This window comes from Jatropha curcas, chromosome 3, assembly GCF_041381405.1.
Source record: "Jatropha curcas cultivar XTBG-Jc1 chromosome 3, XTBG_Jcur_1.0, whole genome shotgun sequence".
In the NCBI taxonomy this organism is placed as follows: Eukaryota; Viridiplantae; Streptophyta; class Magnoliopsida; order Malpighiales; family Euphorbiaceae; genus Jatropha; species Jatropha curcas.
Window position 1 is genome coordinate 22,298,995 of NC_143153.1, and position 23,011 is coordinate 22,322,005.

Sequence of the window (23,011 nt, forward strand, 5' to 3'; positions counted from 1 at the left end):
TGGGCCTGGTTCGATTTATTTGATTATTTTAATTAGGTTCCCTATCATTTCCTTCATTAACTCAAAAAAAATATAAATAGTAATAATATTTGATTTAAGTATATATATATTCATAATAGATTAATTGCTGGAGTTGCATATTATTTCTCAAAAATTTTTAGCTGTTCTCAAATCGAAAATTTCAATGATATATTTGGGCTTGAGCCCAATTCGTAAAACTTTGGGCTCAAATTAAGATCATTCGGTGTTTTATAACTCATATAGTCGAAAATCAAGATTTTTAATTTATTGAAAATTTGAAAGTTTCGAAAATAAAAATTCGGAGTATTTTAGTTAATATTTACTAAAACATACCCTTTTTATTTGGTAAATTATTTTCTTCTAACAAGCTGATATATATTCTAATCCATAAGCTCGTAAATTCTAATCCTCAAAATTTTTTTGTTTTTGAACATGGGTGGGTTACATGGTATAATGTACTTCTTATAAAAAATAAATAAATAAAAAAAAGGTAAGGAGAGGATTTTATTTGATATTACGTAAAAAAATAAATCTAAAATTATTTCCATTCAATTGCAATTTCTTATCATCTATAAACCCAAATGTTATAATTATTATTAAATTGAGTTTAATTCTTTCAAATAGGCGAAATGTATGTAACCAAATAAATGTTTAATTATGTGATTATTAAATTTCAAAAAAATAAAAAAGAAAAAATAATCTTGCATTCATGAATAGTATTTTAAAATCAGAGTTTCAAAATCATTCAACTATTGTATGAATTGTTCAAAAATTTCAAATTATTAAAATCTTTCTGGTTTATGAATTGTTTTCAACTTATGTCAATTTTAATAGAGAAAATAAAAAAAATCAATTTAAAAACATCAAATTCTAAAAGAAAGGAAAAAATCAAGTTGATCTTTTATGATATCATCTTCTATTAATAAATAATTAAAATTTTCATGTCATTAATTAATTTTATATTTTCATATGATTTAATTTTACATTAGTAAATAATTTAGACTTTCATGTCATTTAATTTTTCTATGGTAAAATAATTTGGACCTCGAGCTCCGACAGAGAAGAAAGGTATTGATGCGGTGTCGTTTTGTTGGTTACCTAAACTGCTGCGGTACAAGTTTTTTTCTGCTATGTAAGACATAGGCCTGTAAGCCAATATCTATCCAAGGTTGGGTCTTTCTCTCTAATTTCGTATATTATCCAAGATGATCTCAACAACCACCAGATGCCTTACTAATTTTCGGCTTCATCGGCTAATGGGTATTTTTGATTCCGTTTCTTATAGTACTTCTAACAGTACACACGCGACAGGTAAAAGCAAATCTGATCCTTTGGCTTCTTTCCATTTGATGCTTCACAGTAATCCCTCACCATCTATTGTGGAATTTAATAACTTACTATCTCCACTTGTTCGATTGAAGCGTTATGAGACTGTAATTTCTCTTTACAAACAGATGGAGTTGTTTGGAATTTCACTCGATATTTCTTCTATAAATATTTTGACTAATTGCTTTTGCCATCTGGACCGCGTGGATTTTGGGTTCTCTCTTTTGGGGAAAATCTTCAAACTTGGTTTTCAGCCTACCATTATAACGCTTAATACCTTGATTAACGGGCTTTGTAGTGAGGATAGATTTGATGAAGCTGTGGAATTATTTGATGAGATGGTTGCAAAAGGCTATCAACCTTATGTGTATACCTATAACGTGATTGTCAACGGTCTGTGTAAAATTAGGAAAACCAATGTGGCCTTTGGTATTCTGAAAAGAATGGTCGAGGAAGGTTGTGAGCCTGATGTGGTGTCATGTAATGCTATCATTGACAGCCTTTGTAAGGATAGATTGGTTACTGAGGCATTAGAGCTCTTCTTGAAAATGAAGAGTGAAGGCATCTCTCCGAGCATTGTGACTTACAACTCTTTAATCTATGGTCTGTGCAATTCAGGCCGATGGGAAGAAGCTTCTATGCAGCTCAATGAAATGTTGGAAGCAAACATCACTCCAAACTTAATTACCTTCAGTATATTGGTCGATGGGCTTTGTAAGTGTGGAAGGGTTTCAAAGGCTCATGGTATTGTCAAATTGATGATTCAAAGAGGAATAAAGCCTGATGTTGTGACTTACAGCTCTTTAATCTATGGTCTGTGCAATTCAGGCCGATGAGAAGAAGCTTCTATGCAGCTCAATGAAATGTTGGAAGCAAACATCACTCCAAATTTAATTACCTTCAGTATATTGGTTGATGGGCTTTGTAAGGAAGGAAGGGTTGCAAAGGCTCATGGTTTAGTCAAATGCATGATTCAAAGAGGAATAAAGCCTGATGTTGCGACTTACAGCTCTTTGATGAATGGATATTGTCTACTCAACAAAATGGATCAAGCTAGAGAAATTTTTGACATGATGCTAAGCAAGGGCTGTACACCTGATGTTGTTACATACAGTATCATGATTGACTGTTACTGTAGGAGAAAAAGGATAGATGAGGCAATGAGGCTTCTTGATGAAATGCCTCGCAAAGGATTGATTCCTGACCATGTCACTTACAACTCCCTTATACTTGGCTTGTGTAAAGCAAAGAGCCCTCAAGCTGCATGTAAGTTTTTCAAGGACTTGTGTGCTAGTGGCCATTCTCCAAATGTGGTAACTTACTCAATTTTGATAGATGGCTTTTGTAAGCATAGGTGTCCAGCTGTGGCATTGAGCCTATTTCATGAAATGCAGAACAACTTATTGAAGCCTGATATAACTGTATATAGTACTCTAATTGATGGTATGTTCAAAGCTGGAAAGCTGAAAAATGCAAAGGAACTGTTTTCTAGGCTTTCCATAGAAGGGTTGCAGCCTAATGTGTATACATACACTATAATCATCAATGGGCTTTGTAAAGAAGGCCTCCTAGATGAAGCATTCAAGGTTTTCAGGAAAATGGAAAAGAATGGCTGCTTACCAAATATTTGCTCTTATAATGTGATTATCCAAGGATATCTCCGGCACAACGATTCGTCCATGGCAACATAACTTATTGATGAAATGGTTGGCAAGGGTTTTTCTGCAGATGCCACCACCACAGAGTTGGTAATAAATTTAGTTATGAACAAGCCTGATGATCCGCTTGTGCAAAAGCTGCTAAGCTGCTCTAAACGTTCTCAGGATGTAAACTTGAAGTGAGATTTGAGGATGGAACAATTGTTATACAGCGGCAAGAGGTTTTGTCGTATTTGAAGTTGTTACTTCAACATGACTCAGAACATGCTCTATTCTTGGCAAATCAATCTTTAGATGGTAAAATTGAGTATGCTGTGATTGTATATATTTGTATTAGACTGCTGCAGCTTTCTTTGGCAAATAATATCTATATACATTGGCTATTTTGGTTATAAATATAAATATAATTTATTTTGGAAGCAGCTTATCCAGTGAGTGGATTATTTAGGAAGAGTTTACTTTCCTTCACTCTCTTATTTTACTTTGATTATTTTGGTTCCACTCTTATTTTCCATTTCCCAAATAAAGGGAAAGAGTAATTGACCATGAATTTCAGATTTGGTGTTTTTTTTTTATTTTTTTTTATTTTTCCGGCATTATTTTTCATTCTTTACATAAATCAAGCAACTTTGAGGATGTATGAACTTGAAGCTTGACAAATCCTATGATATGTATAATCTTATAATCGCTGGTAATTCAGTTTCTCTGACTGTAACCAATTGAAAGTAATTAATTGGAAAAATGTTTTAGACAATGTAACTGAGGATAAGGCTTTTTAACAATACATTGATAACCATATCTGTAGGAAGCCAAGCTGAATATCTAACTTCTGATGATGAGAAAGGCAGAGTTCACCTGATTGTAAATTTTCTTATGAACAATTTCAGAAAGATCATATATTAAATTTACAATTAAGCCTTATTAATTTTTGTTCTGTAATTGGTGTGCACGTATGATCAAGGTCAAGGATGGGCCAATCCACGTAGTATCGCGTCTGACTAGGCCCTTTGCTTAATCAGTCCAAAGAGAAGAGGCACAAGCATCACTTTTCCCTCTCCTTCTTTCTCTGGAAGCTTTTGGTTTTTGAGAGGGAAATAAAGGAGAATAAATAAGTCTGTGGATTTCCCTCATTTTTTCTCTCAATCGACAGAAAACAATCGCAAAAGATGCCAATAGAAATGCCTAGAGGATTACCATTTTCAGTGGACACATGGAGTCCAAGTTCGAAGCGGAAGAGGCATCATTTCTTGACTCATGCCCACAAAGATCATTGCTCTGGAATCTTAACCCACTCTTCTTACCCAATTTATTCTACCCATCTAACTAAATCCCTTGTTCTCCATCATTACCCTCAGGTTTTTCCCTCCTAACAATTTTCTCTTTCGTTTTTTAAGAATACCCGTGTCAGGATTTGTTCTTAATTTGCAATTTTATTATTCTTTTGTGATTTGTAGCTTGAGGATTCATTGTTTGTGGGTATTGAAGTGGGCCAATCGATGGTGATCGATGACCCAGATGGACAATTCTGGGTTACAGCTTTGGATGCGAATCACTGCCCTGGTAATTGATGATTTTAGTTTTTTGAACTTATATTCTCCCTTATAATAAGTATAAGGGAGAGATATGCTTGTGAAATGGGTTTCGTATTTGAAATAATCTATTTTATTTTTCCTTGTAAATTAGAAGGCTTGTCCAAATAATCTATTTAGAGCTTTTGGTTTCTGCCTTATGTTACATCTCCATTTCATTTTCTTCTTTATTTTATTACCCCTGTTGTTTTGCGTCTGTGTTATGGGTTTTTTATTTGAAGGTATGTTGTTAGGTCCAAGAAACTTTTCATTTCTGCTTCTATTGGCTAGTAAAATCTCATATGTTTTTTATCCATATACAATTAGATGCATACAGATTGCATGTGCATCAATTTTATCTAATGTTCATCGCTACTGTGATAATCTCTTTTCTTTTCTCCCTGAATCCTTGCGGGTGTTGTAAATTTCCCTCATGCATGGCCTGAACTTCGGATTATGTAATTAAGTTATCATCCATTGACCATTATGATTTACTTGGCTGGTTACAGCCTATTTGAGTTTTAATTTCTGTTTCAACTTTGATCTGTTGGCTGTTTGAAAACTTGAAACAGTTCAGCTACTCAAAATTTGGAAAATATTTATATTTTATTTATGAATTAGACTTTAACAAGTGCAGACAATGAATGTTGTCTATTATTTGGGTTGGGATGGATTATTGCCACCTTGAATTAAATAAGTTTTTCTGGATTTTTATGGAAGGCAAAAGTGTAATATGGTCTTAAGATGTTTCAAGGAAGTACTAGGGAGAATTAGATATGTGCAGATAGGGCATGTTGGGGATATTTGTATGACAAAGAAGATAAATATAGATTAAGATGGTGAATAAATAGATGAAGTAATAGCTCTGCATTTTCCGTAGGGTTTATGGCCCATCTGTTGGAATATTTATTTGCTGATTAAGAAATGTGCATTATTGATCTTAATTTTTTCTTTTATCAATTTGTCATTATGTAATTGACATTTATCTTCTTTTGTTTCTTCACAGAATATGTGAGATCATGCTTTCCATGTTCTATTAGCATTGTTTGGTTTTAGTTGTCTTCTATGTGCAAGTGAATGTACTGAATCATTTAGTTTTTGCATTGGCATCTGTAACTCGACGTACTTATACAGCAGCAATTTCAGGATGTCTTGCTGTATTCAGAAACTCGATAATTTAGGAGATGTTTCTTTTGTTTAGAACCAAAGTTAAAAAACAATGGTAAATCCATCACTCAAATAGCCGACCAATGGAATTTACTAATCCAGTCAACCACAGAAAGAAATAAGAGTAGCAAGTGTCTGTCTTATCTGTTGCTGGAAACTATCTTTGTTGTTCCCTGCAGACCATGTTGATAAGTTTAATGAGAACTCAAGCATGGGATGCTTATGATACTTTTGAGTATGATATTTAATCAATGTGTATTCATACAAAAGAAGAAGTAACTATTATTATTATTATCTTTTTAATCTTTGATGAGGTCCTAATAAAATTCCAAAACACTTTTTTGTGTGCTGAGACCCTGTCGCTGAAGTACTTTAACTTGAAGCAAGTGCAATTTTCAATTGAACAATTCTTAAGTCGCTCTAGAGCACCTAGCTCAGTTAACTTCGCAATCTCCTTGGTTTTAGAATTTTTATAAGCTGTCCTGCATTAGTACATTGTGTTTTCACCACCTTGAAAGTAATGCATGAGCATATGACATGTTTGGATTAATCTTGCTTGCTCGATCTTTTAAATATTTAAGTGACCTACAAATGATTTTTGGAGAACACCAGTTACAGATGATCCCTTGTCTGGCATGGATTTATGAACTTCAGGAGCTTTAATGTTCTTGTTTGAGGGCATTTTCGGTAATATCTTGCACACAGGAGATTGTAGGCTCACTCCAGAGTGTCTGCAATGTTTTCCAGAGAAGTATATTAACAAGAAAGGAAGAGAGCCTAGATGCCAACTTGATTATGTTTTCCTAGACTGCACATTCGGGAGATTTCATCAGAAACTTCCAGGCAAACATTCAGCAACCCAACAGGTGCTCTCTCTCTCTCTCTCTCACTTCCATTTCATGTTCTTATCTGCTGTTTAAGCTTGGTATCAAACATGGGGGTAATTTTGCTTGACCTTATACTGATGTCCATGTACCTTGATTATTATATGGAAGTATGCTACTCATGCACATGTTACGTGTGTTTGTTTACTTGCTCTTCATTATTTACAAGTGTTTTGCTATAGAAAAGGACACCATACATAACTAAGCTTCAAAGTTTCACAGTCTGCTGGGTATTTTTCCTCCATTTCACTCTGTGAAAGGACATCTCTTTTTATGAAATGGACCCCTTTTTGTGTAGTAAAATTTCTCGTGAAGCATTTAATCTATGTTTTTCATTAATTATATCTTCTGCCAGAATACAAAATCATCCTTTGACCACAGAATGCATTTCTACATCTCATATTGCAAAATTACCTGAAAATAATGGCTCCTCAGCTTCCTTTTACTTGGTGTCAGCTCTTCTTTTGGATGTGTTCATTCGCTTTCATTCTGACAACTTATTCATTGTAGCCATACCCAATTATCGTATTAATTATCATTTTATTTGTAACATCGCAACTAAATTTTGAAATATGATTTATGGAAATCATGTTGTACACGACACATGCATCAGTAAAGAAAATAAAGCAAAATCAGAAGTTAGCTTCCATGTCCATCAAACAAATAAAGCAAATAAGAGGGAAAAAATGTTGCTTCTGCAATCATCTTAGTTTTCATGTCCATCAAACATTTAGATTGTTTCCTTTCTGTCTCTATCCATTTTTGCTTCTTTCTTTCCAATTGTGATCTCACTAAGCATCAAGGAGTTTTCCTTTCAGCACTGAGATGATAACGAACAACCAGAACCCAAACAAAATAAGCTACTGACAAAGTCATAGGTTTAATATCTACCTAACTAAATTCAAAAGCCAAAGCAGATTTTCTTTACATGGAGAAATTATGAAAAACAAGTGATGAAATATAATAGTTTGTTGTGTTCCATAGGTTCTTTGTTATCAAAAGTTACCAGAATTTATTATTGATGTTTTTGCACAGAGATAATAAAGAACAAGAATCCAAACAAAATAAACTACTGAAAAAGTCGTAGGCTTAATATCTACTTAACTAAATTCAAAAGCCAAAACAATTTTCTTAACATGGAGAAATTATGAAAAACAGGTGATGAAATATTCTAGTGTGTTGTGTTGCATAGCTTCCATGTGATCAAAGTTACTAGAATTTTGTTTTTTTTTTCTTTTTGCCTACTGGAAAAAAAAAATTTGTGTCTGATTTTTATCCATCTCTTATCAAAATGGAAGGATGCATGGTCAATTACAAGTAGGAAAATGAATATATATATATATATATAGATGAGGATGCCTGGTGCTGTTTGATGAACTCCAGCTTTGTTCAATCAAATATTGCTATTAGTGGTTAATTTTTAAAGAATACAATGTTAAAAACTTACTGGAATCTGATGCACAATGCTTATATAACTTAAACCTAAATTATTTTCATCTCTGCTTGTATTTGAAAAACACCAATGATGGGTATTTGTCATCAATGCTTATTTTCCCATATTTACCTAATAATATGAGCCCAATTTGAAGTGCTTAATACAAATGTTTTACTATCTGCTTATCTTTCTGATTAATGCACAAGCGCTTGTGGCTGTTGGCTGCCATAAGCTCACAATAAATGTGTGCTTGTTTCATCTGCCTCTAATTGTTTCTACTATAACTATAAGTATCAAATTCCTTTTACATGGTGTTTGCAATGCCTACTGACGCAGAAATAGATGCAACTTCCCACGAGTTTGAGACAGTAATTGCATATTCCAGGGCACTGAACATGAGCACTTTGAGATCAGTGGAAAAAACTTTTGCTTACATTTGAAAAATGATTATTACAATAGAATTTTGATTTCCAATGCTTCATTCTGCCTTGTACCTCAACCCTCTGAGGCAGGCGACCTACATCAGGCACATGCCTTAACAGAAAGGTGTGCGCCTATGCACGCCTCTGCTATATTTGCTTTTTATGAGTATTATTATTATTCCTTTTTATGTTATTTCATCTGGTCACTCTTTGCAATATTTTAGGGATGGACTTATATATAGACACATACATATAAGAGGAATTAAAACTCTAAAAACCTTTTTTCTTTTTTTTTTTTTTTCTCACTTTCCCATTCCTTTGATTTGGCTGACATGATTTGACTTTCCTATTTGTAGATTTTCTATTTTTGAATTATAATGGCCTAAATTTCCTTGTTTATATGCAATTCAACTTTATTACCCTAGGATTAGGGTTAAAAGACATTTTAACATCTATAGTTCTTATTTTATTTAGATTTTAGAAAAACTATGCAACAACTCTAAATGTTTTATGTTATTAATATGACTATATGGGTAGTTATCTTATATAGTGTTAATTATCTTTTTTCCTTTTCTTTTGCACTTCATGTCACTCAGGTGTACGCTTATGCCTTGTGCCTAGGCTTAATTGAGGACCCCTTTGGGCCTTACGCTTATGTCTTCTGCCTAGGCTTAATCAAGGAATCCTTTGCACCTTATCTTGCCTTGCGCCTTCAATAAATTATATGCTACTCTTATGCAAATGCATCTTTTTATATAACATTTTATCTCCATCTCTGTTCACTGTACATGCTTCTTCATTTGCAGGATAGATGTTAATCTTTTTATATTAGCGAATCCTGTTAGATTTATCTGACATTTAAAATTGCAATTCTCGAAGCAGGTTATCAATTGTATATGGAAGCACCCTGCAGCAACTGTTGTGTATCTGACTTGCGATCTTCTCGGTCAGGAGGATATATTGGCTGATGTGTCTCAAACATTTGGTTCTAAAATATATGTTGACAAAACTGCCAATCCCGAATGCTTTCAAGCCCTGACACACACAGTTCCTCAAATCCTCACTGAAGATCCATCTTCACGTTTCCATGTGTTTGATGGATTTCCGAAATTGTCTGAACGAGCTGCTGCAAAACTCGCGGAGGCCCAGGCTAATTTTCAACCAGAGCCTCTGATTATTCGCCCTTCAGCACAGTGGTATGCATGCGAGGAAGGTGATTCTGGCACTGAAAGTCAAAGAAAACTAAGGTTCAATGAAGCTGTGAGGGACTCATTTGGTGTTTGGCATGTTTGTTACTCTATGCATTCTTCTAGAGAAGAGTTGGAGTGGGCACTGCAGCTTCTTGTACCTAAATGGGTTGTGTCAACAACTCCCAATTGCCGAGCTATGGAGCTAGACTATGTTAGGAAATGCTCCTTTGGAACTCGATTAACTTCAAATGATGATCCTATCTGGAAGCTTTTGGACATAAGTGTGGAAACCTCTTCAAGAGCAGATACATCAGCAAAAGGCTTGGGTTATTCTCTTGTAGTTCAAGGGCCCACACAAATTTCCGAGGAATATCAATTGCAGCCAGAAAAACCATCTTCTAGCCATCTCTTGAGTTTGTCACCCCCGAGCAATAGGCCACCCCTTACTTTATTTGGTAGAGCTAGACTCTCTTTCCAAGACTCAAATTCCCCGCTCAAGGACAAAATTGTGTTCATAAATGATCTATCTCCACAAGTTACTACAAAGAAAATAGGTCAAGGAGTTCAAGTTGAAGAGAGTGAAGTGAAATGTAGAAATAAATTGCAGAGGAAGCTAGATATTTGTATTGCTGAAGAAAAATGTGAGAACTCAGTGAAGAACGAGGCGCATAAAGTTGCACCTTATTCCCCAATTGGATCATCAAGCAATTTTAGCCATAACCTGAGAAAATATTATAGGTCAATGAATGTGCCTGTGCCTCAGCCTCTTCCCTCGTTGGTGAAACTGATGGATTCCAAGAGAAAAAACAAGAGGAGAATCGAGTCCTAATCCTTGAAACGAGGAAATTTAATTTAATGGCATACTGCTTTGTTATGGTTGGGTGGGTTTCTTTCCACTTCTTCCAGCAATTTGGAGGTGAATGGCAAAGAGATACCTTTATATGTTCAATGCTGTTTCTTTTATGAATAAAGCATGTCAATTTTGATGCCTTGATTTGATTATTCTAGTCAATATAATAATAGGTGTATGCTATGAACTTTTGTCACTATTCTGTATCTTCTATGTCTGTTTTTCTGCAGATCAGTATTATATTACCATTGAAACTTGCTTTTTTTTTTCAGCTGAAATATTGCATATTTCATAATTGATAAATCATAGAATTAATTTAATTTTAAATGTGTAGTTTGTACTTAAAAATTCATTAGCATTACTAACTTGATTCTTTTCTTTCTAGGAGATTCTCTTCTCTCAGTATAGTAGGGAGCAAACACTGTTTTCTCGCTCCAGTATCTGAACTTGTCTGATTAAGATGGCTATTACAAGATATGGGCGTATCTCCATCTAATGTGTCAATCAAATCAAAGTACCATCTAGATTGTTTGTCATCACCTTGTCAAGGACACTCTTCTTCGTCTCATTTTGGTTCATTTTGATATCTTCACGAAAGCCCATCCACCTGAGCAGTTTCATGACTTACCTTTGTGAGCTCAAGTTAGCAACTTGACTCATCTAATTATGGTAGACACCGATTTCTGCGCAAAAATCAAATCGGGAGGAGACACAAATGACTACGAGCTTGGCTGACGTTAGAGGTACCTCCTTCCAAAATTTAAAATGTCGACATTCAAAAAATTTTAGCTGATTTTCGAATAATTATGCACTAACATACAAACTCTCCAAAATTTAAAACCCAAATAGTAGGGGTGTAAAAAATGTGTTTGACACGGAAACATGATTTTCTTAACAAACGAAACAAACAGGTTAAGATTGAAGTTAAACGGGTTCGTATTATAAACTGATTATTTATTTATGACACGAATATAAACTTGTCTTGTCATGGGTTGACACGTGGGTTAGACGAGTCATCCGTTTATTTAAGTGAAAAGAGGTAATTTTATTGTCAAATTTAAATACTCCAACTAAAATCTATTTAAACTTTATTGTTGTATTAATTTTTTATTTTAGTTATGAATATTGAAAAATCTATGCATTTTATGTATGAAAAATTATTTTTAAACATAATTTGAGTTAACTAGGTTAAAATTTAAAAATATTATAAGTAAGTTAAGTGGGTCATATACAGGTCAATACGACCCATTTAACCTGTTTATGATATTAGACAGGTTAAATATGTCGTGTTCATATCACCTTTCTAATTTATTGCCTAAATTTTCCTTGTGACTTTAAAGGGGAAGCATAGTATTAAGAATATGAGCCCTAGGTGCAAAGTAATCAACTTCAAGTAGCATTAGTAGTATATTTAATATTGGGTTTATAATGAGTTCAACTTATCTTAACACAAAATAACGTAAGCCAGTTGATTCACCTTTCTCATTATATGCCACTTAGTAGGAGTGAGTATTCGGTTAATTCTAATCAATCAAAACCGAATAACTCAATTTGAATATAGCCGACTTTTATAAATTAATTATCCAATACCATATTTAATATAAAATAGAAAGTAAACGAACCCAATAACATGCGATTTTATTACAAAAAATTGCAACTGTCCGAATAATTGGATTAATATTTTAAGTTGGTTAATCCAAACTGATTACAAGAAAATATCCAAATCCAAAATTTTTCAATGTGTTCCTATCTCTAGATTTGCAGTTTGTACTCTTAAAGCAACTAACTATATACATATGCTTATAAATTTATAGATAATTGCATGAATAAAAAAATAAATGATAAAATTAATTAATTAATCCAACAAATCACAAGTGTCCAAACAAAAATTACAAAGGCAATCATATCTAAATCAAACTATCCAAATAACAATTAATATAATTAACATTAAGAGAAACATTCATTCAACTTTGAGTTACAAAATTACAATTAGTAACCAATTAAGCATGATTTTCTCTGTTAGTAATTTCAAAAGTTATACCATATTATTGTCACTTGCCATAAAAACTATATAACTATAATTTGCACTCTTGGTTTTATTTTGATATGGGGTAAAAAATGCAACTTTTTTTACACACAAAAAAAAAAATCTGAGATAAAAAAAATATATCATGAGTGCTAATCTGGATTAACCGAGATTTTTTTTGACTAACCGCACCATAACCGAAAAACTAATTAATATTTATAATTAACCCATCCAAACCAAAACTAATCTATTAGGAGCTGAACCAAACCAAAATTACTCGGTCTGGTTTAGATTTTCGGTTATATGAACCAAACCAAAACTAATCTTTAAGTTGCTTTATGAGCTGCTTATGAAATCATGGTTACGTATCTATAGGACTTATATGTAATTATGGAGTTATAGTGATCCTTCCCTGAAAAATAATGATTCATTATGACCACAAAATTGGAATATCATTTGCTAAATTTATATTTCTTCAAATATTTCTTATGTGTATAATTTTGCAGACAAAATTTTGAGGGACTTTCTTGCCAAACAAAGCATCTCTTCTTTTCCCCAACATGCTTGCTGGTGTTTTTAACTCCTAACCAATCCTCTACAGTTTCTCACATTTTTGCATGCAATTGATTCTATGATTAGTTTTTTTTTTTTTTTTTTTTTTAAATGTTTTTCTTTGATTTTCTTGCAGTTTCATTTAGGATGTATGATTTGAGACAAACTGGATGTATTGTACAAGAAGAAGTGAAGATATACTGTACTGTGATTTTTTTTTTATTTTTTATTTTTTTGAATAAGTAATGTGATGCAGGAGTTCTTCATTAATATCTATGAAGTATTTTCAATCTAGGATTAGCTAGGATTTGTCCTAACTAGAATAAATAAGACGACAATTATCAGATTATGTTTTTTTTTTTTTTTATCCTTCAATTCAGAATTTTAATTCTAAGGTTTTCTTTAAAACTAATTATCATATCTTATTCCAATCACAATTAATCTATTCTAGCCCTAAATTCTCCCCTTGCATCAAGTGGTTCAGAATCGTAAAAAGATCCTAAACTGCTGCAAGATTTTTTTTCTATTCTTTTCTAAACCATGGTTGGTAGAGGTAGAATTTGAGGTAGAGGAAATTGGCCCCAACAAACAGAATTGGCTGAGATACAACAAATGATTGAAGGTTTGACATATATTGTACAAGCCTTGCAGCGTTACGAACGTGTGGAGGCCTGAATGGAGATTCCGGAAGGCAACCACAAACCATTCAAGATTCAAGAGGATCTTCAGACTAAAGAAGTCGAGGATGTGAACCCTTTCCACGAAGTTGGACTCGCCAATTGAGCGGCACGAGATGGATTGGAAGAGTAGTTACTGCATGCTCTTGATTTGAATGGTGGAGAGGCAAGGATTGAAGTAGCTGATTCTCATTGAAAATTACATGTGGAAGATTTCTTAGATTGGAAAGCCAGTCTAGAGAATTATTTCAAATGAAAACCTATAGCTGAAAATCAAAAGATGTTATTTGTAAATCTTAAATTGAAAGGTGTTGCACTTCAATGGTGGAAGAGAGTTGAAGAGCAACATATATTTATATATGATAAGGAAAACTTAAAATCAGCACTTGGGAGCACATAAAAACTAAGCTATGAAAGTAGTTTTTACCCACTGATTATGCGATGGAATTGTATGAAAAGCTCTATTACTTGAAGCAAAATAACATGTTGTTGAGGAGTACACTGCTGAGTTCAATAACTTATCAATTTGAGTTGGTTTATCCAAAAGTAATGAGCAAATTACATCTTACTATCTAACTGATTTAAATCAGTCTATTAGAGATGAGATGGGAGTAGTTTGTCCACATAATATTGAGGATGCTCATAAATATACTTTTAACTGCTGAAAAACAAGTTTCCCTTCATGGTGCCAGGAAACTTGTTTATGGAACTGATTGGGTTGCTACCACAAATAAAAGTAATAGGCTTGCAACTAATATTGAAAGGAACAAAAAAGGAAACCTTTTAGAGGGAAAATTAATTTCAGATCAACTATAAATAAATGAGGCAGCAATTCTCAAATTTGAGGATAGAAAGGACATATTAAGGGTGATGAATAAATGAATTGATGTTTATCCAATTCAAGGTGAATCTTTAGTGATACGAAGGGTGATGACAACGACAATCAAAGATGAAGAGGAAGACTAGATTTCTGATTGTAAACAATTATTAAGTTCGTCAAGTGATTAGAAGACAAGCCAATATGGCTGCTCATATGCTCGCCTAAGCATCCACTCGTTTTGCACGTCTCCAGGAGTGGGATGAGATCCCTAATTGTATTACTGAGTTTTATATTTTGAGTTAATGAAGTTTGGATCTTTTGCTTTCAAAAAAAACAAATGGCTAAAGTTGAAGAACAGCCAAAGTTCAGGTTTTTTCATTTAGCCTAAAAAGAAATACATCAAATATTTATTGGTTTGAAATTTGCAATTGAAAATAAGAACAAATTTTTAATGAAAATACTTTTATAGGGAAAAAAAATTGTAGAAAAAAGGTTTCCAAAACTACCAATGTTTATAAGGATTGACTTGTCTAAACCTAGTCTATGGATTCATTAATGGATCAAACTAATGAAAAATAATTTTTTATTAAAATTACGGTATTTTTTACCGTACATTAAAAAAAAGGATAAAGTATGAATAATTTCTAAAAAATTCTTATTTTCATTAGTTTAGTCCATAAATGGAATCCTAAGTTCGCCGTAGACAAGTAAAATCCATCTGTATATGAACATTCACTTGGAATTTTTTTCCTTCGATCCGTTTTAGAAGTCTAAATTGACATGTTGGCTTGTTTCTTGCACCACTTGCTCTAATTTCATACGGACTCATTATTAGCCTTTTCATAAATGCTTGCATCAAATTATAATAGTTTCATAGCAATACATGTAGCCTTTCTAGTGAAACCATTAAATATATCATAAACTTTACGTTTTTTAACAAGTACACCCCAAATCCAACTTAAACCCTCAGACACTTCAATTGTAAATTTCCTATTTCTCAATGATATCCGACGATCAACAGAATCCTGAGCCGTAAGAAAGATGAGCAGAGCATTCTGTCCGCTGGCCTTTCTTTATAGGAGTAGGAGAGCGTGGTAAGATAGTGTTAGGATATCGACTCTGATACCAGTTGTTGGGCATCAGCTCTGATACCACTCGTTGGGCCCTTTCAACCGAGTAAGAGAAAATTAATGCAGCGGAATAATAAAAATGTGACACACAGAAATTTACGTGGTTCACCCTCAACTGTTTAGGGCTACGTCCACGGGACGAACTCCGAATAATTCTTCCACTATTAAAACAATAGTAGGTACACACAGAGAGTAATACAAAAATAGTGGCACACAAAGTATTTCCCAAAAACACTCCAAAATAATCCTCACTATTTTTCTCTCCTTCGTTTTAGGAAGCCCTTCCTAAAACTATAACACTCTCTCTCGCTACATTTCTGGTGTGTACATAAAATAAGGAACATCCTCTCCTATTTATAGGAGAGGGAATGGGAGAATATGAGAGAGGCGTGCATTACCAATGCACGACACTCAGGTTTGTCAAAAGGCATGCCAACCTTTGAATGGTTGGCTGCCAACCTTTGAAAATAAATCACAACGTGTTGATTTTTTTTTTCTTTTTCTTTTCCAATTTATTTTCCTTTCAAATTTACTGTGGGTCCCACTTGAGTGGGCACCGCATAACAAATCTCCCCCTGCACACTCAAGTGGAGACGTTAGCCATCATCTCCCCTTCAGCTATAATCTATTAGATCTGCCCACCATCTTGTACCGCCGCTACAACTTTGCGGGACACGCCGCCCGATCTCCTTTTGTCGGGAAGACTTTCGACACAAGGCACTACCTGCAGATCTTTTTCATTTCTTCCTTCTCTCCATCCGTAGAAGGGCACTGTTTAGAACTCAGTTTAAAGTGATTAGTAAGAGGACAACTAACCGCTTTAGCATTCTCCATTCTAAACCGTTGAAGTACTTTCTCAATTTACTTCACCTGTGACAACCATAATTTCTTGGCTCTTCGATTCCTTGTAATCATCATGCCAAGAATCTGCTTTGCTGGTCCCAAGTCTTTCATAGCAAAAGACTTACTTAGCTGTTTCTTCAAGCTAGAATTCTGACCAACAGTCACCATATCAACCACATAGAGCAAAAACAATATACTCATCATCAGAGAATAGAAACACAGTGATCTGAAGTAGTCTTTCTGTAGCCATGCTCCCCCATAACAGACTCAAGCTTCTTGTACCACTGTCTCAGTGCCTGCTTCAAGCCGTACAAGCTCTTCTTCAGTTTGCAAACACAATCCTCTTTTTCTACGAAATCCTCTGGCAGCTCCATGTATATTTCTTCTTCCAAATCTCCATTTAGGAAGGTAGTCTTTCCATCCATTTGCTCGATTTCCAGTTCAAAACTGGTGGCCATTCCGAGCACTGTCCGAATGGATGTCATTTTCACAACCAGTCTAGCTTTGAATTGTGGTTGGGAGCTGTGTTCTTCCTGCTTGATACTGAACACCCACTTGTTCTTCAAAGCCTTCTTGCCTTTAGGCAACTTCACTAGCTCAAATGTTACATCCTCATGCAAGGACTTCATTTCATCTTGCATGGTTTCAATCCAGTTCCTCTTGTGTTCATTTCCATAGCTTCTTCAAAGCTTTTAGGTTCTCCCCCGTCAGTCGTCAGTACATACTCATTGACTGGATATCTAGTAGATGGTTGTCAGACTCTACTAGATCTTCTTAATGTTTGAGAACCTTCCGGTGCTGGTGGTTGAATATGAACAACATAATCTTCATCTGGTTCATTCTGATTAGGAACTTCTGGATCTTCTAACTCTGGCACTTGTTCTTGTGGAACATTTTCTTCATCTCCAATTTGTTTGCGTTCTATTGGAGGGACTCTCTGTATGTCTGTTGAGTCTTCATCAGATCTATTGGCACTCTGCTTCAATATCTTCAATAGTCTGATCTTCAACAAATACAGCATCACGATTTCATATAATCGTCTTCTGGATTGGGTCATAAAACCTATAGCCACATTGGTCTTGGCCATAGCCAATGAATACACACCATCTAGTCTTGACATCAAGCTTAGACCGTTCATCCTTCGGGACATGTACGAAGGCTTTGCATCAAACACCCGCAAATGATCATAGAAAACATCCTTTCCTAACCATACTCTCTCTGGAGTATCATACTGTAGAGGGAAACAGAGTGAACGGCGAACTGCTGTGAGTAACGCTTCACCCCAAAATCTTTTAGACAACTTTGCATGTGAGAGTAAACATCTGACTCTCTCCATCAAAGTTCTGTTCATCCTCTCAGCCAAACTGTTCAGTTGTTGCGTCTTGGGAAGTGTCGTTTGATGTCGAATGCTATGCTCTTTGTAGAAAACATCAAATGGCCCAGTGTATTCTCCACCATTATTTGTCCTGATACACTTCAGCTTCTTGTCTGTCTGTCTCTGAACCAGGTTTAGAAGGCTTCAATGTGTATACCCAAGTCTTCCTAGAATGGTCATCGATAAATATCACAAAATATCGATTTCTACCATATGATAACGTCAATGGTCCACACAAATCTGAATGAATCAGATTTAATAGATTCTTCATTCTAGAAGGAGGGGTGATCTTGAAAGCTACTCTGTTTTGCTTTCCCGCCATACAATCAGAACACTTGTCTAGGTGAACTTCATCCAATCCAGGTAGTACGTTCCTTCTTGCCAGAGTTTTCTAACTCATGTGGCGTAGTCGTTTATGCCATAAGTCAATTGTACTGTCATTCTCCGCTACACTCAAAGTGTCTTGGGAGAGTTTCGCATGCATCACGTACAGCTTTCGGTCTTTAGCTACCATAAATAAACCTTTTGTGAGCTTCAACTGACCATATCTGAAGGTGCTACAGAAACCTTCATCATCAAATCTGCCAACTGAGATTTGGACGCATGCTCAAAAGCCCATTCCTCATCAGTCTTGTCATCCGGTTTAGTTCAACTAAACACAGGCAAATGCATTTTAATTACCTTAAGGAGATCTCTCATTTCTCCATATATGGTAATACGCGCTATTCAGACTGATCATTTTGCTTGTCCATTTTGACTTGTGCAGAATATCATCACCAACATAAATCGTATACGTGAACAGTAGTATACGTGAATAGTGACCATGAATAGTAACAGTATACTCGAATAGTAACTGTATGCATGAATAGTAACTATACACGTCAATAGTACTATGCGTGAATAGTGCTGGGCTTACTTGAAACGGACTCAGCAACAGTAACGCCAATAGTAACTATTCACCATCAACCACAAGTTACTATTTTACTATTCATCACTAAGTCAATTCTGCAACGTCTTTCCGAGCGGACAACATGCACGACACTCAGGTTTGTCAAAAGGCATGCCAACCTTTGAATGGTTGGTTGCCAACCTTTGAAAATAAATCACAACGTGTTGATTTTTTTTTTCTTTTTCTTTTCCAATTTATTTTCCTTTCAAATTTACTGTGGGTCCCACTTGAGTGGGCACCGCATAACAGATAGATAGACGTCTACACCTTGAATTCAAATTAGGGGTCACATTTAATTACAATTTCACCCAAAACTCAAAATTTATCTTATTTTAATAGTAAACCTCTAGATTACTAGAGAAGAAGTAATCACAAGGAGACAAGCTCAGAATAAAGCAAAACACTTTGCAATGGCTTCACAGAAAAAGTTTATGAAACACACCGTTTCACTTAACCAACCTTTTGGATTAAATTAACATAATGTGCAAAAGTAGGAATCATAATTTCTATTTCTTATTTGTCATAATTTGTATTTGGATGTTTGGAGGTTTAAGGTTATTTTTGTGGTACACCATATTTTCTCAAGTAATTTAGGGTTTGCACATTAAAATATGAGATGAAAATTTGAATTTAGAGTTTAATTTTGATGGTATATTTGCCATAATTTGCTTTATTCCGAACTCATCTTTTATTGATTACTTCTTTCCAGTAATTTTGTATTTGCTCTATTAAAATAATATAAAATTTGAATTTAAGGTGTAATTGTAATTGAATGTTACCCCTAATTTCAATTCAAGATGCAACTGTGATACAAAGTTAAAATTAGAGTATCTGAGTGATAAGGTCCTTTTGAGATGCAAGTATTACAACTGCCAAAGTATTTGGTATTTTATATAGTTTAATCCAAATCATTTTTTGGATTAAGTTAACTCAAATATGAGCTATAGAACTCGTATTTTAATGTATTTTATTCATTAATTTTGACCGATTTTGAATTGGAGTATAATTATAATAAAAGTTTCAGCTGGGATGCCTAAAGGGATAAGTTGGATTTTTGGGTGAAATTGTTACAGAACGCAAAGTCTTTCTCTTTCAATAATTTGGTGAATGTCAACTCAACGTCCAATTAATTTCATCTAACATAGTGAAAAATTAAAATTACATCTGTATAAAAATTTGACAGTTCAAATGAACTTAAAATATAGAATAGTCCAGCAATTTATTCCTTAAGTAAATTTAAAAATAAAAAACTCATTTACTTTTATTCTTAAAATACTCTTAGTATGATAATTTTAGAAGGCTAGGAGGATGGAGAGTTTTGTCATAAACCTCTGGGTTGTATAAAGTTGTGGAATTTATTTGAAAATTTAGTTTCGTTATATTCAAATCCACAGAATTGAATTTGTAAAATTTAATTCTTCATTTTTTTAACTAAACAAAAAAATTCAAATTTATAAAATTTTATAAAATTTTATGAAATTCATTTATTCTAAATAATGGGAAAGCATTTAGATTTAAAGGAGTCAATATACTTACACTGTATTCGGAACAAATGAACCATAAATATAGAACTCATTTTCTAATTAGAATTCAAATATAAATAAAATCTCATCTTTGGTATGTCATAATTTAAAAATAAGAAATTCAATTAAATTCTATAAAATTATGTGTGAAATAAATTTTTAAAGAAAAATTCATTTATCTTTATTTTCTAAAATACTCTTAACGTAATAATTTAATAAAAATAAATTACAAACACCAATTACATTTATTTTATTCAATATAACAATCTTATTGTTTTTTATTCAAATATAAATAATTAAAATTCATATAATGAAATACACTCATATTTTAGATATGTACAGGAATAATAGTCTTGCATTTTAGATATGTATAGAAAACTAGTTCCAAAAGATTAATTCCGAAAGTTCTATAAATATTATTAATAAATTCATGTGTTCACTGACTCTAATTATATTTTTTTTTCTTCATTTTTGCAAGAAATTTTTTCCGATCAATATATAATTAATGGAGATTAATTCTAACGAAATATTCTTTTTTTTAATAATAAATAATGAATGTACTTATGGTTTCCAAAAAAATTTAAAATTTAAATGGTTTTGATAAAATTAATAAATTGATAAGGAAAAAAATTGAAAAATTCACTCTGTAAACAAAAGAATGTAGTTTTGTCACAAAAGTTGGGTTACTTTATTTTGTAGAATTTATTTAAAAATTTTATTTATTTTTATAGATTTTAGTTTAATTCATATAATAGAATTCATAAAATTGAAATTTTTCATTTTTCATTTCAAGCACAAAAATATGGATATACAAATGAATTCGATAAAATTTTGCGGGATTCATTTATTTCAAATAAGAGGTTACATTTATTGACACTCAATTAACTCTAGTTTGCCTTTTGTTCTTTAATTAAATTTTAAAAAATAAATTTAAATTTATTATAAAAAATGGAGAATTTTATTTTGCAAAGAGAAAAGGAGACTTAAACATATCTACAATCTTATATATATAAAAGTAGAACAATTTGCACTATATGGAAGCCAAGTGTAAGCCTAAATTGTCAAGTACAAGAAGGACAACAATTATTTAGTACGGTTGTAAGAGATAAGGTGTAATGACAGCAATTATAAGAAGATAAGTTGTTTTATATTTTTAGATAATGTCTTTATCATGATAATATCTATAATGCATTAAAATTTAATTAAAATACAAATAACCCAAGTCATAAAATAAGAATACTTAATTTTTTATTTTAATGATTACCTTGGTGTATGGGGTAGTATTATATACCAGGGCTAGGTTGCACGAACACGGGACACGAGATATGGAACATAAAGGATATAACAATCATTTATAATAAATAAAAAATAAAAAATAAATTTTTTATTTTAATATAATTACTTTAAATTAAAATTAAATTAAAATAAATATAACCCAAACTATAAAAAAAAAATATTTAATTTCTTATTTTAACGATTACTTTGACGTATGGAGTAGTCTTATAAACCAGAAGCTAGATTGCACAGACATGGGATCCGAGATACATGAATGTACGGGATATGATAATAAATAAATAATTATTTATAATAAATAATAACATAAAATAAAAAAATACTTAATTTCTTATTTCAATATAATTAATTAAATTCTTAAAATTATTATCACTATTGAAAAATCTATATCTATCTATCTATATGTAAAAAAGCAAGGTAGTTTGTGTTATATGGAAGCAAGTGTAATACTTTATTTTTTATTAGTAATAAAAAAAACACTGGTTGATTAGCTTGGTGTATAGAGTAGTTTTATATACTAGGAGCTTGGTTGTACGGAAATTGGACACGCAATACAGGAACGTACGAGATACGACCATTTTTAAAAATGGTAAGACATACACACTTAGGACATATTACACTAAATAAGTAATACATTAATATTTTAAATAAATAAACAATCATATATAATAAATCATAAATATAAAATAAAAAAATGCTTAATTTCTTATTTCAATGACATAAGAACAAATTAAAAGAAAATAATTCATTTTTGTAGGTAATAAAAAAAAATCTTGGTTGATTAGCTTGGTATATGGAGTAGTTTCATATACCAAAAGCTAGGTTGCATGGACACGGGACACGACATACGATAATTTTTTAAAAAGTAGGACATTCACACACTTATAACATACTACACTAAATAAGTAATACATTAATATTTTAAATAAATAAATAATCATTTATACTAAATTATGAACATAAACAATACTTAATTTCTTATTTCTACGACACAAAAATAAATTTAAAAAAAAACACTTCATTTTTTATTGGTAATAAGAAAAAACCTTGGTTGATTAGTTTGGTCTATGAAGTAGTCTTATTTACCAAAAGCTAAATTGCATGGACATGGGACACGAGATACAGGATACAAAATTTTTTAAAAAAGATAGAACATTTACACGCTTAAGACACATTATACTAAATAAGTAATACATCAATATTTCAAATAAATAAACAATCATTTATGATAATTATAAATATAAAATAAAAAAATTTTCTTATTTTAATGATACAAAAATAAATTAAAAAAAACACTTTATT

The 23,011-nt window shown here is 32.6% G+C and overlaps 2 protein-coding genes across 7 annotated transcripts; both read left to right on the forward strand.

Annotated features, from left to right (window-relative positions):
* The first annotated feature begins 1,158 nt into the window (after positions 1-1,158).
* Positions 1,159-3,555, forward strand: LOC110009012 (uncharacterized). The gene is given in 1 exon segment (XM_089719015.1): positions 1,159-3,555. A coding segment is annotated over 1 exon segment (1,812 nt). The 5' UTR covers positions 1,159-1,226; the 3' UTR covers positions 3,039-3,555.
* Positions 3,556-3,830: 275 nt separating this feature from the next.
* On the forward strand, positions 3,831-13,493 carry LOC105629577 (DNA repair metallo-beta-lactamase family protein). 6 transcript variants are annotated; one of them, XR_001046623.4, is made up of 6 exons: positions 3,831-4,360; positions 4,460-4,565; positions 6,395-6,606; positions 9,364-10,587; positions 10,907-11,264; positions 13,236-13,493. XR_001046623.4 is itself a non-coding variant. In XM_012211188.4 (4 exons), the coding sequence occupies exons 1-4, from the start codon at positions 4,172-4,174 to the stop codon at positions 10,498-10,500; spliced, it is 1,644 nt and encodes a 547-aa protein (XP_012066578.1). In that variant the 5' UTR covers positions 3,831-4,171; the 3' UTR covers positions 10,501-10,665. The 6 variants fall into 6 exon arrangements, 5 of the variants coding, with proteins under 5 accessions (XP_012066578.1, XP_089575142.1, XP_089575143.1 ...); XM_012211188.4 differs by lacking the exons at positions 10,907-11,264; positions 13,236-13,493 and having other exon boundaries at positions 9,364-10,665; XM_089719016.1 differs by lacking the exons at positions 10,907-11,264; positions 13,236-13,493 and having other exon boundaries at positions 6,446-6,606; positions 9,364-10,665.
* The last annotated feature ends 9,518 nt before the right edge of the window (positions 13,494-23,011 follow it).